General features: G+C 50.2%; 1 protein-coding gene across 1 annotated transcript in view; it reads left to right on the top strand.

Moving 5' to 3' along the window:
• map3k2 (mitogen-activated protein kinase kinase kinase 2) overlaps positions 1 to 12046 on the top strand; it is a 129046-nt gene extending 117000 nt beyond the window's left edge. The window contains exons 16-17 of the mRNA XM_085986739.1: positions 1007 to 1184; positions 5338 to 12046. Of these exons, the coding sequence (XP_085842865.1) occupies positions 1007 to 1184; positions 5338 to 5563 (404 nt within the window). The 3' untranslated portion in view covers positions 5564 to 12046. The remainder of the gene's footprint in view (positions 1 to 1006; positions 1185 to 5337) is intronic.
• The last annotated feature ends 1014 nt before the right edge of the window (positions 12047 to 13060 follow it).

The raw sequence follows: 13060 nt of genomic DNA, 5'->3' as shown, positions 1-13060 counted from the left end.
GAGCCCTGCAAATTTTTCCCCTTCAAGTTTTTATCCAATTCCCTTTTGAAAGTTACTATTGAATCTGCTTCCACCGCCCTTTCAGGCAGCACATTCCAGATCACAACAACTCACTGCGTCAAAAACGTTTAGGAGAGGGAAGTCGGTCAGGATCCTGGCCTCTGGGTGCTCTTTAGTGGCTGCCGCTGGATGTTGGGTGAGAAAGGAGTGGGCCTTGGCCGCGATGCACTCCGCAGTGGAATAGCCCGAGGAAACTCCCGGTTGCAGCCTCACGCGCAAAGAATGGACGCGTTGCCGGGGTACCAGAAAACTGCCGGCGGCCGTGGAACCGAATCCCAGTGAAGAGTTAGCGCACTTGTGGGGGGAGGGTGAGGGGGGAACAGAAAATGTTTGCAGTGAATCTTGCCTGCCTTAGCCTATGCTGAAGTAAGTTTAATTTTGGTGCCGTCCCCACCGCTTACAGCTGGTCTGAACGCGAGTTCCCCACGGTAGATGGCAACTTTCCCGCTAAGCCGCGCGGCCGCGCAGCAGTCTGGCGGTCCCGTGCAGGCTGCTGATCCGGCTTTTCAATGGAAATAACCGCGCATGCATGAAAATTTGAATGGGCTGCGCAACCAGTTAAAGGGACCGCGCACAGACAAGAAATTAGAGGGAACACTGGTACAACCAAAAACAGGCAACCGCACTCAGCAACACCCTCTGCTCATTGCGAGTCATATGCACCCAGAATCTCATCACAAAGGTAGTCGCACTTCAACAACCGATTGAAACCCACTCTGCCTGAAATCCGCAGAGCTTTTTAACTGGGTACGTACAGTGTAAGCACTTAATAAATTGCATGAAATAGTCGGCGTGCTTAATAGGTTAGAAGCGGGGACTTTTTAAGTAAATCCTATGGTAATGGCAAATGGTTAGAGCTATTTGCCGGATATAGGCGACTGCCGTGATTCGTGTGGACGGTGTAAGTGGTGGGAACGGGACTAAAATACTATATTTTGTTTTACAGGAGCAAACATTTTACGGGATTCTGCCGGGAATGTGAAACTGGGAGATTTTGGTGCCAGTAGAAGGTTGCAGACAATCTGTCTGTCGGGGACGGGCATGAAGTCAGTCACCGGCACGCCATACTGGATGAGCCCGGAAGTGATCAGTGGAGAAGGCTATGGCAGAAAAGCAGATATCTGGTAAGTTGACACCGGATGTGAAAAGAGCCGAGATACTTTTGTGAATGAGATCAGTCGTACTGAGCCTCACAGAGTGGGGAGGTTACTGAGCCTCACAGAGTGGGGAGGTTACTGAGCCTTACAGAGTGGGGAGGTCCCATGTGCGATCCCTGGTCTGTGCTGAGTTAGCCAGTCTTGGGGTTCGCAGACTACCCTGCATTGAGGCTCGCGTGTTCTTGGGGATTAGGCAATCAATTACACAGGATATACGGCACAGAAACGAGCTATTTGGCCCAAACAGTCCATGCCGGCGTTTATGCTCCACTCGAGCCTCCTCCCGTCTTTCCTCATCTAAATCTATCAGCGTAACCCTCTATTCCCTTCTCCCTCATATGCTTATCTAGCTTCCCCTTAACTGCATCTATACCATTCGCTTCAACCACTCCCTGTGGCAGCGAGTTCCACATTCTCACCACTCTTTGGGTAAAGAAGTTTCTTCTGAATTCCCTGTTGGATTTCTTGGTGACTATCTTCTATTGATGGCCTCTAGTTATACTCTTCCCCACAAGTGGAAACACTCTCCCTGTATCCACTCCATCAAAACCTTTCATAATTTTAAAGACCTCAATTCGGTCACCCCTCGGCCTTCTCTTTTCAGGAGAAAGAGACCCAGCCTGTTCATCCTTTCCTGATAGGTATACCCTCGCATTTCTGGTATCACCCTTGTAAATCTCGACCTTCTGTAGGTAACAGCAACAGTTGGGTCTGGCCCTCTCCGGTCTACACTCCACAGACTCAACCCTTGGGTTCTACAGATATGAAGCTAAGTCTCTGCTTCCATTATATCATTATGGTTCTCTATCCCTCACCACTGTGTCTGTCGTATTTGGCCATTGCAGGGTCAACCTTGATTTTGATTAAGTAATGACTGGTCTGATTCCAAGAGCAATGGTTTAGTGCTGGACAAATCCAAATGACTATGGGGTACACCCTTTAGGAGACTCCATTTGATCTATATCTCAGTACTTCCTTCAGCTTAACATGAGAGATTTCTGTTTCACACTTTGATGGATCCTAGCCCCCTTACGAGTTTAGGTTTCACAGTTCTAAGAGGTGCTGGCCACAGCAGTCAGGCCAGACCAGAACTATGTACAGTTCTGGTCGCCACATTACAGGAAGGATGTGATTGCACTAGAGAGGGCACAGAGGAGATTTACGAGGATGTTGCCTGAGCTGGGGAATTTTAGCTATGAGGGAAGATTGGATAGGCTGGGGTTGTTTTCTTTGGAACAGAGGAGGCTGAAGGGGAGACACAATGGGCCGAATGGCCTTCTGTGCCGTAAATGTCTATGATTCAGTGGGTCAGATGAACACTGATGAATATGTTACACTGGGCTTGCCACCCACACAACTCACCTGAGCTATTTCTGTACCATTCATGGAGTATCTGTGTTGTGATATTTTTCCATCCTATATTCAGTACTTTGCGCATTAAGTTTCAGCCTCCATCGATCTGCCCACATATTTTGTCCAAGTCCCTCTGGCATTTCTGAGCTGCTTCCTCAAATTCCACTGCCCCTTCCAATTTGATATCATCATCAAATTTGACCACTTTGCATTGAGTTCTGTGTCCACGTCATTTCATAGAATCATACAGCACAGGAGGAGGCCATTCAGCCCATCATGTCTGAGCTGGCTCTTCGAAAGAGCTCTCCAACTATGCCCATTCCCCCCTGCTATTACCCCGTAGCCCTGCAAATTTCTCCTCCTCAAGTATTTAAATGTTTTAATTAGAAACAAGAATTGGAAGTAAGACTAATGGGTCTGTAGTTGTCCTTGACTGATTTGACCTCCTTTTGATTATGGGCATCACATCAGCTTGTTACAGATCTACTGGTACCTTCCCAGTGTCCAGTGACTCCCTCATAATGATCACCAGGCCAAGGGATATGGGGTTGGCCATTTAGGACTGAGAGGGCTGTGGATGCTCAGTTGTTGAGTATATTCAAGGCTGAGATCGCTAGATTTTTGGGCACTAAGGGAATCAAGGGATATGGGGATCGGGCGGGAAAGTGGAGATAGAATTTCAGCCATGATCTGATTGAATGGCGGAGCAGGCTCGAGGGGCCGTATGGCCGACTCCTGCTCCGAATTCTTATGTCCTCACAAAACTCCTCCCTAGTCTCTTTTAGTACTTGGGGATAAATACCATCTATCCTGGGGGATTTATGTGTTTTGAGCCCTTTTAACCTGTCTAGGATTTCCATCTCATTTCTATCTAAGTCATTGATTTTACTTGGACTTGTGATGGGTGGGAGTGATGGGATTTGTAATCTGAGAACGCCGGTCCCGGTGTTTGCATTGGTTTTGCCTTTTTGCCTCTTGAGCCCAAAAATCTAGGCCGACACTCCAGTGCAGTACTGAGGAAGCGCGGCACTGTCGGAGGGGCAGTACTGAGGAAGCGCGGCACTGTCGGACGGGCAGTACTGAGGGAGCGGTGCACTGTCGGAGGGGCAGTACTGAGGACGTGCTGCACTGTCGGAGGGGCAGTACTGAGGGAGCGCTGCACTGTCGGAGGGGCAGTACTGAGGGAGTGCTGCACTGTCGGAGGGGCAGTACTGAGGGAGCGCCGCACTGTGGGAGGGGCAGTACTGAGGGAGCGCTGCACTGTCAGAGGGGCAGTACTGAGGGAGCGCCGCACTGTGGGAGGGGCAGTACTGAGGGAGCGCTGCACTGTCAGAGGGGCAGTACTGAGGGAGCACTGCACTGTCAGAGGGGCAGTACTGAGGGAGTGCTGCACTGTCGGACGGGCAGTACTGAGGGAGCGCTGCACTGTTGGAGGGGCAGTACTGAGGGAGCGCCGCACTGTCGGAGGGGCAGTACTGAGGGAGTGCTGCACTGTCGGACGGGCAGTACTGAGGGAGTGCTGCACTGTCGGAGGGGCAGTACTGAGGGAGCGCTGCACTGTCGGAGGGGCAGTACTGAGGAAGCGCTGCACTGTCGGAGGGGCAGTACTGAGGGAGTGCTGCACTGTCGGAGGGGCAGTACTGAGGAAGCGCTGCACTGTCGGAGGGTCAGTACTGAGGGAGCGCCGCACTGTCGGAGGGGCAGTACTGAGGGAGCGCTGCACTGTCGAAGGGGCAGTACTGAGGGAGTGCCGCACTGTCGGAGGGGCAGTACTGAGGGAGCGCCGCACTGTCGGAGGGGCAGTACTGAGGGAGCGCCGCACTGTCGGAGGGGCAGTACTGAGGGAGCTCCGCACTGTCAGAGGGGCAGTACTGAGGGAGCGCCGCACTGTCGGAGGGGCAGTACTGAGGGAGCGCCGCACTGTCGGAGGGGCAGTACTGAGGGAGCGCTGCACTGTCGGAGGGGCAGTACTGAGGAAGCACTGCACTGTCGGAGGGGCAGTACTGAGGGAGCGCTGCACTGTCGGACGGGCAGCACTGAGGGAGCGCTGCACTGTCGGAGGGGCAGTATTGAGGGAGCGCTGCACTGTCGGAGGGGCAGTACTGAGGGAGTGTTGCACTGTCGGAGGGGCAGTACTGAGGGAGTGCTGCACTGTCGGAGGGGCAGTACTGAGGGAGCGCCGCACTGTCGGAGGGGCAGTACTGAGGGAGCGGTGCACTGTCGGAGGGGCAGTACTGAGGGAGCGCCGCACTGTCAGGGGGCAGTACTGAGGGAGCGGTGCACTGTCGGAGGGGCAGTACTGAGGGAGCGCTGCACTGTCGGAGGGGCAGTACTGAGGGAGTGCTGCACTGTCGGGGGGGCAGTACTGAGGGAGCGCTGCACTGTCGGAGGGGCAGTACTGAGGGAGTGCTGCACTGTCGGAGGTGCCGTCTTTCGGACGAGACGTTAATCTGAGGCCCCGTCTGCCCTCTCAGGTGGACGTAAAAGATTCTATGGCACTATTTCAAAGAAGAGCAGGTGAGTTATCCCCGGTGTCCTGAGGCCAATAGTTATCCCTCAATCCACATAACAGAAACAGATTATCTGTTCATTATCACATTGCTGTTTGTGGGAGCTTGCTGTGTCCAAATTGTCTGCTGCATTTCCCACATTATAACTGTGACTACACTTCAAATGTAGTTCCTTGGCTGCAAAGCGCTTTGGGACGTCCGGTGGTCGTGAAAGGTGCTATGGAAATGCAAGTCTTTCTTTTCTTTCCGTTTTGCAGGAGCGTTGGTTGCACGGTGGTGGAGATGCTCACCGAGAAGCCCCCTTGGGCTGAGTTTGAAGCCATGGCAGCCATATTCAAGATCGCCACGCAGCCGACCAACCCTCAGCTGCCCCCTCACGTGTCGGACCACAGTCGGGACTTTTTGAAAAAGATATTTGTGGAGGCGAAGCAGAGGCCGTCGGCGGAGGAACTGTTACGCCACACCTTTGTGCACTATCACTAGCGACTAACCTCAACATCTGATGCATTTATTTTCTATCTGATTGCACTTTTTCAATGTATAATTTTGGTGATTCTAGGTGTTCCCTAGGTTGTAATTTATACCTAAATTTGTATTTATAATGAGATTTTTTTGCATTCTCGCAAAGGGAATGATCAGAAGGTTTTTTACAGTGTATTCACACAGTACTCTGATGTCCTTCAAGGTAAAGCACTTTATTACATAACCCATTCCTGATTACTCATCGTCAGATAGAGTGTGGCAGGTCCTAGTCCCCCCTAGAAGTAAGAATTCATTCACCATCTGTCAGTAGCAGAGACTGAGCCTCCCTAAATGTGTTGAACCTGCCGTATGCTATATAAGAGACTGTTATGCAAACCATTTCAGCAATGGTAGTCTTTGCTGCAGAATATCCACCGTGGTATTTTCTTATAATCTAAAGCCAGGAAACCCTGCAGATCTGCTCTTAATGCGCTGTCACACCATAGAACTCCAAATTATCATTACAGAGGTACAATCGGACTGTGCAACCCGGAGTAGCTATCAATTCCTCTTTCTTCAACCTCCACATAAACCGGAACAGGCCATGATCCAGATGGGGCGGGGGGGAGAGCCACTGTCCCGTTACGAGTTTGGCATCAGTCAGGGGCCACAGGGCGTGGTAGTTTTCCCTCGCGTTCGCCGTACGTGGAACCTGCCCTGGAAACGTTCGTTTTCTCCTGTTATCAGCAGCGGTTGATGCCCCGCCACCACACCAGGCAAACGTGTTATTGCTCTTTATTACACGTTTCGTTGTGTGCTCTGCACATCTTTGCCATTGGATCATTTCGAGTGGAGAGCTGGGCAAAGGGAGACGTGTGCCCGGGGGGCAGACTCCACATCGGGTTTGTCTGCGAGCCAGTGGGACGTGTGGATCACTGCAGCGCTGTCATAGGCCCAGTGCCATTGAGGGCCGTTCTCTTGCCAAAATGGGCATCATTATATCGATTGCTGCTGTTGCAGCAAACTGATGCTGATGCCCTCAACTTGGGCCTGCCCTGCAGCCCAGGAATCTTACTCTCAGCCATGGCTAGCATGATGCTCCCAAGTTCCTACGAGCTTCGTGTTTAAGACGTTATCTGAGCTTAATTAATCTCAGGAATTTACAGTGCCGAAACGTTAACCACCAACGCACGTTTCCTCATTCTAAACCAGATGTCATTTGATTAATGTTTACAGATCCTTAGTTTTTCTATGCAGATTGTATCGAGGACATTTTGCCAACCCTAGGTGTTTTTTGTTGTTGTTTTTGTTAATGAGTTAGTCCAGCACTCGGAAGCCATTGCACTCTTCCCTCTGTGGGGCTTCCACCGCTGTCTGCTCGTTGCCGCTCTTCCACTGGTGGGACAACCATCAGCACCAGGACTACGGTGGTTCAAGTGGAAGGCCCAGCACCACCTCGGGACAGCTAGGGATGGCCAATAGGTGCGGCTCTGCCAGCGCCACCCACATCCTGAGAACACTTTTAAAAAAAGCCCGTCACTGAGCAGTTCTTTAGCTGACCCACTGGGGAAAGTTAAGACACAGCTCTACTGTACTGTGATCAATATTGTGTCCTGGGCCAATATGCAAAAGGATTTTGATTGACACTTTGTGCAAAGCAACTGTACAGAGTAACGTACATGCTTCTACAAAACAGTATTGTTCTTGAGTTGACAGCACAAACTCAACACAGGTCTGGTAATCCAGATTGGCCTCACAATTCAGCCATTGGGATTCCCAACTCTAATTTTCTGGCTTAATGCATCAGTGTGTGGAGGTTGAACAAATGAGGAAGAATATTGGATGGACTACTCTAGATATGGTATTCCCATTATTGGAATCCAGTACAACCTTCGCATCTAACATTCCCTTCCTATCTTGGAGCGTCGTAAACTTCAGCTCATCCAAAACTCTGCTGCATCCCTCCATAGCCTCACCACTCCCTATTTCCTCCAGCCCTACAACTCTTCGAGATCTCTGCGCTCCTCCAATTCTGGCCTCATGCGCACCCCCCGATTTGCATCGCACCACCATTGTCAGCCATGCCTCAGTCATCTAGGCCCCAAGCTCTGGAATTCCCTCCCTAAACCTCTCTCCCTCTCTTCTCCTTTAAGACACTCGCTGTCCTACATTGGCTCCCGCTCTGGCAACACCTCGATTTTAAAATTCTCAGCCTTGTGTTCAAATCCCTCCATGGCCTCGCCCCTCCCTATCTCTATAACCTCCTCCAGCCCCACAACCCCCTGAGATCTCTGCGCTCCTCTAATTCTCTGATAATGCCCCTGTGAAGCGCCTTGTGACGTTTTACTGCGTTAAAGGCACCATATAAATGCAAGTTGTTGTTGATTATATCCCTCTATGTATCAACATAGAAACATAGAAGATAGGAGCAGGAGTAGGCCATTCGGCCCCTCCAGCCTGCTCCGCCATTCAATGAGATCATGGCTGATCATCCAAATTCAGTACCCTGTCCCTGCCTTCTCCCCATATCCCTTGATCCCTTTAGCCTTAACAACCTGGCTTTGTTGCCACTGCCTCTCAAAAGAACAGGGGTACGTCCCCAGAACGAGCTGCTGTGTACAACAGCATCGAGGGGAGAGGAAGACACCAGACAGCCGATGCAGCTCCTCCTTGATATCCCATATCCAGTGTTTTTCTCTCCCCTTAGACTTCCCTCCCCATCCATTTGGATGAGTGTCTATTTGTGCAGATGCGAAGGTTAGACTAAATTCCAAGAATGGGGAAGACCAACCATATAAACGCAATCTGATGTTCTCGATGTACAGGTACATCTAACTCTTGGTCATTTCCGTGCAAAGCAGCCCAACAGTTCTAGCATCACAGTATAAAGGTACTATATCGGCTTGCAGTAGAGATGTTGATTGTTCTCCCCTCTCTAACTGGGCATCTTGTCAAACACTGAACATTGTTGATCATTGGAGGTGGCCAAATGGTGTTGCGTGAAACTTGTGAATGTATCCAGGGTTAATTGGTTAATGCTGTAAATGCACAGCAGTCAGTCAGTATCTGAGCGAGAAAGACCGGTTAATGTTCCAACGGGATCTTCTTTTTCTTCTCTCAAAACTTGATTAATCCAGTCGATTTGCCAAATTAGACTGCTGAACATAGAATAGTGGTTATGTTACTGGACGAGTAATCTGGTTCACTAATGTCCTTTAGGGAAGCAAGCCCTGGCCTGGTCTGGCCCACGTGTGACTCCAGACCCACAATGTGGTTGACTCTTAACTGCCCTCTGAAATGGCCTAGCAAGCCACTCAGTTGTTACATGGACTGCAGCGGTTCAAGAAGGCGGCTCGCCACCACCTTCTCGAGGGCAACTAGGGATGGGCAATAAATGCTGGCCTTGCCACCGACGCCCACATCCTATGAATGAATTAAAAAAAAACAGTTCTAAACCTGGACAGAACGTGAATGTCTGAGGAGAGGGGTCATTAGCTTTACTTAGGTACTTACAGCCGGGGCAGCTTGTAACCATAGTTCCTGAACGAAATTGTGCTGTGTGTGATCTGTGTTAAAGGAAGATAATTCCGCTAGTACCTACTGTCAAGTGTTACTCCTTGCATAGTACTTAGTCTGAGCTATCCTCACCTCCTAAAGAATTGTTTGTCTCTCTCTCCCCCCACCCTCTGCCAGTTGGAAGTAATGCTTTGAATGTGTCCAATTGAGCAATGCCAGGTAAGAGGTTTAAGGTATGTCTCCGTGTCTACATAAGGTCCTTGATAACCCAGTCAGTGCCATACTGACATATTTGTCTTTACTACTAACATTTGATGAAACTGGAGAGATGTCTACTGTGACGCCAACAGTTTTGGCAACAGACTGTTTAGAAGAGCCTATCCCAAAAATCGCCCCAAAGTTAATACTGCTGGAGTATTTGACCGGTATTTTTCCCATGAATTGTTCTAATATTGATTGCCAAAGCAATTAGTGACACAGCCTGACATGGCAGCAGTGGTACTTTTCTCGAGTCTTTGAACAGTAAGTGGGCAATTTTAACCGAAGCCGCCCTATCGGGGAAACTGACAAGATGGGGTACAGTGCTGGTTTTACAGCCCACACGATTTTACACTTCATTGAAGTCAGTGGAGATCAATATTGGGCAGAGTGCAAAACTGCTGCCCCACCTCATCCCGTGGGATTCCCGCCCGGCGAGTTCGGTAAAAGTGACCCCCCCCCCCAAATGGTCTTTCTGTGGCAGCCTCTTAAAGGGTTTTAATTTCTCCAGCCTCCCTGAAGACCGTTGTGGTCTGTTCCCCCAAGTCAGGGGTCCCCTATCGCCGACAGATGTTTGGCAGTGCTTACGGTTCAGAGAGTAGGTAATGGACTCTTGTGTGCATAGTCGCTATCAGGTTAATCAAGATCTGGTCAGTTACAAGCTATCTGTAAAGATGCGATGGGTTTGTCTGATTTGTTAAGGCCCCTAGTTAATACGTAGCGAGAGTGTTACCCACTGCAACCACCGTATACCTGGATTTGGTTGGTTGTGAAGACAAGTGTACCCATTGTAGCCAGACTCCCACCTCCTGCTACAGGCCAAGCAATGGAAGATACGTTCTATGTTCCCGACTACAAAGCTGGTGAAATCTTCTCGTTCCGATTACGGTGTTCCTGGGTTCTTTTTGGAAGACCACCCATTTGAAATGGGACCTCTTCCCCAATTCAAGCAGTGAGTATTAACTCCAGTCATTAACTCTATCATTGAGCACTGGCTTCACGATAAAGTATGGGTACTTGTTTTAAATTTTATAAATGCAGGTTGGAGGTTCTAACAAAAATGATGATGAAATATAGAGTTTGTAGAAAGGAATATTGTGGGCAATCCCTCATCAATTCTACACCAGGGAATATCACATTCTTTATAACACTGACTCAGTTTTGAAGAATTGGTAATTTAGTACGTAGGAATGGGTTGTATTAAAAAACCAATCTGAAGTTAGTGCAGGAGTTATTATTAAATGTGTTTTTGTTGTGAATTATTGAGGTGAGGGATATCAGTGCTGGGGTGTAGAAGACTTTCTATTTCAGCTACCAAGTGTCAACATCAAGCACTCCCAGGGCAGGTATAGCACGGGTTAGATACAGAGTAAAGCTCCCTCTACACTGTCCCATCAAACACTCCCAGGGCAGGTACAGCACAGGTTAGATACAGAGTAAAGCTCCCTCTACACTGTCCCATGAAACACTCCCAGGGCAGGTACAGCACAGGTTAGATACAGAGTAAAGCTCCCTCTACACTGTCCCATCAAACACTCCCAGGACAGGTACAGCACGGGTTAGATACAGAGTAAAGCTCCCTCTACACTGTCCCATCAAACACTCCCAGGGCAGGTACAGCACGGGTTAGATACAGAGTAAAGCTCCCTCTACGCTGTCCCATCAAACACTCCCAGGGCAGGTACAGCACGGGTTAGATACAGAGTAAAGCTCCCTCTACACTGTCCCATCAAACACACCCAGGACAGATACAGCACGGGTTAGATACAGAGTAAAGCTCCCTCTGCACTGTCCCATCAAACACTCCCAGGGCAGGTACAGCACGGGTTAGATACAGAGTAAAGCTCCCTCTACGCTGCCCTACCTCAGTCCCAGCCCCAGAAGAGCGCTTCCCATTGCACTGATGTGACATTTTTTCCATTTCCCACACCAGTCATACTGAAGGATTTTGTTCGTTAATGCTGAATTAGGGGCAGCTTTGTACTTTGACCCTTGGCCTACTAGAAACCTGATTGAAAGTGCCCAAACACCTTGCACCCCCAATCTGCCATGCCATCAGTCCAGGCTGGATCTGACCCAGTTTCCAGAGATGTGCGGCCAGTGTCCAACTCACTGTGTCATGCAGTCTCTGAAGCGTGATTTTGAGTAAATTGGTGCAAGTCGAGAGCTTAAAATGATTGAAGTCTTTTTGCCCAATTGTTGCAGGCGAGTAAGATTTAAAGGTACTAACTGTGGGTGAGAGTGCACCCATGCTCAGACACACATCTCCTCAAGATGCAGATGTCACTTGCTTTTCATGTTGACCGTTTATGAGAGATATATTGCGCTCACGGTCGGGAAACCAGGCATGATGGTAGCTGTCACAGAATTGCAAATGAACCTGGTTAACAATTGCTATTTGGTGTGGTGGCTTTAAACAATTTAAGAAAGGGGCCCAGGGACTACAGGCACTCTTTTCAGACATTTAACCTTTGTATATCTGATCGTGGGACCTGGGTCTGATCTTTAGCACCTTATCCTATCCATTAGCGCTTGGCCGCAGAAGCTGTTCCCAGAGTGTTGGCGGTGATCACAAACCTTCTCCTTCTTAGGCAGTCCCTCGGAACCGAGGATGACTTGCTTCCACATTAAAAATGAGTTCTCGGGTGACATGAATCCAATGCGGGACCTACAGTCTCGGTCACAGGTGGGGCAGACAGTGGTTGAAGGGGCGGGTGGGTGGGGTGCTTGGGTTGACGTGCGCTGCCTGCGCTTGGCTTCCGCTTGTTCCCGGGGAAGAGACTCAAGCTGTTCAGCGCCTTCCCGGATGCTTCTCCTCCACTTTGTGCGGTCTTGGGCCAGGGATTCCCAGGTGTCGGTGGGAATGTTACACTTTTTCAAGGAGGCCTTGAGGGTGTCCTTGAAGCGTTTCCTCTGCCCACCTGGGGCTCTCTTGCCGTGTCGGAGCTCCGAGTAGAGCGCTTGTTTTGGGAGTCTTGTATCGGGCATGCGGACGATGTGACCCGTCCATCAGAGCTGATCGAGCGTGGTCAAAGCTTCGATGCTGGGGATGTTGGCCTGAGCAAGAACACTGACGTTGGTGCGCCTGTCCTGCCAATGGATTTGCAGGATCTTGCGGAGGCAGCGTTGGTGGTACCTCTCCAGTGCTTTGAGGTGCCTGTTGTACATGGTCCAGCCTTGTGCGCACAGACCTTGCTCCCCATCACTGTCTGGAGAGGACCAGTTATAGAACCAGATTTATCGACCTCGGCACAGGTTATCTGCCTGCAGCTCGACTCGGGGACAGAGTGAGCTTCAATGGGGGGGGCGAGGGGTGAATACTTAACCTCCCTGGTCCTGTTAGTGCTCGTCCTGCTGTACAGGAGTTGCCAGTGACTGGTGTAGGTTAATGTTAGCACATTGCCACCTCGGCAGCAGTTGACTTTCTTCCAGTGCCACTCTGATCAGATCGTAACCCCCTCAGTAAACTGGCCAGTGTTGGAGGCTGTGGGTCTACAGTCACTGCTGCCTCGGCCCAAAGTGGTTTCGGGTGCTCGTCAAAGCAAAAGTGGCCTCAGGAGTCTGCTCCCAAAGCCCCGAGGCATGCGGGAGCCAGACCCTGGCCCCGGGTGGTCTAACTCCAACCGGTGCCCAGTGCCCAGAGTTCAGTGACTGAACTTTAGGCGCCGGGCTCGTCTCGAGGTCTGTGCCAGTCTTCACATGTTTTAGGGTGACAGGTAAACACATTGCTGCTTTTTTAAAAAA

This window comes from Somniosus microcephalus, chromosome 4, assembly GCF_052327205.1.
Source record: "Somniosus microcephalus isolate GS21.2 chromosome 4, FLI_Smic_1.0, whole genome shotgun sequence".
NCBI classification, from domain to species: domain Eukaryota; kingdom Metazoa; phylum Chordata; class Chondrichthyes; order Squaliformes; family Somniosidae; genus Somniosus; species Somniosus microcephalus.
Note: the sequence above shows the minus strand (reverse complement) of the source record. Positions and strands in the feature narration are given on the sequence as shown.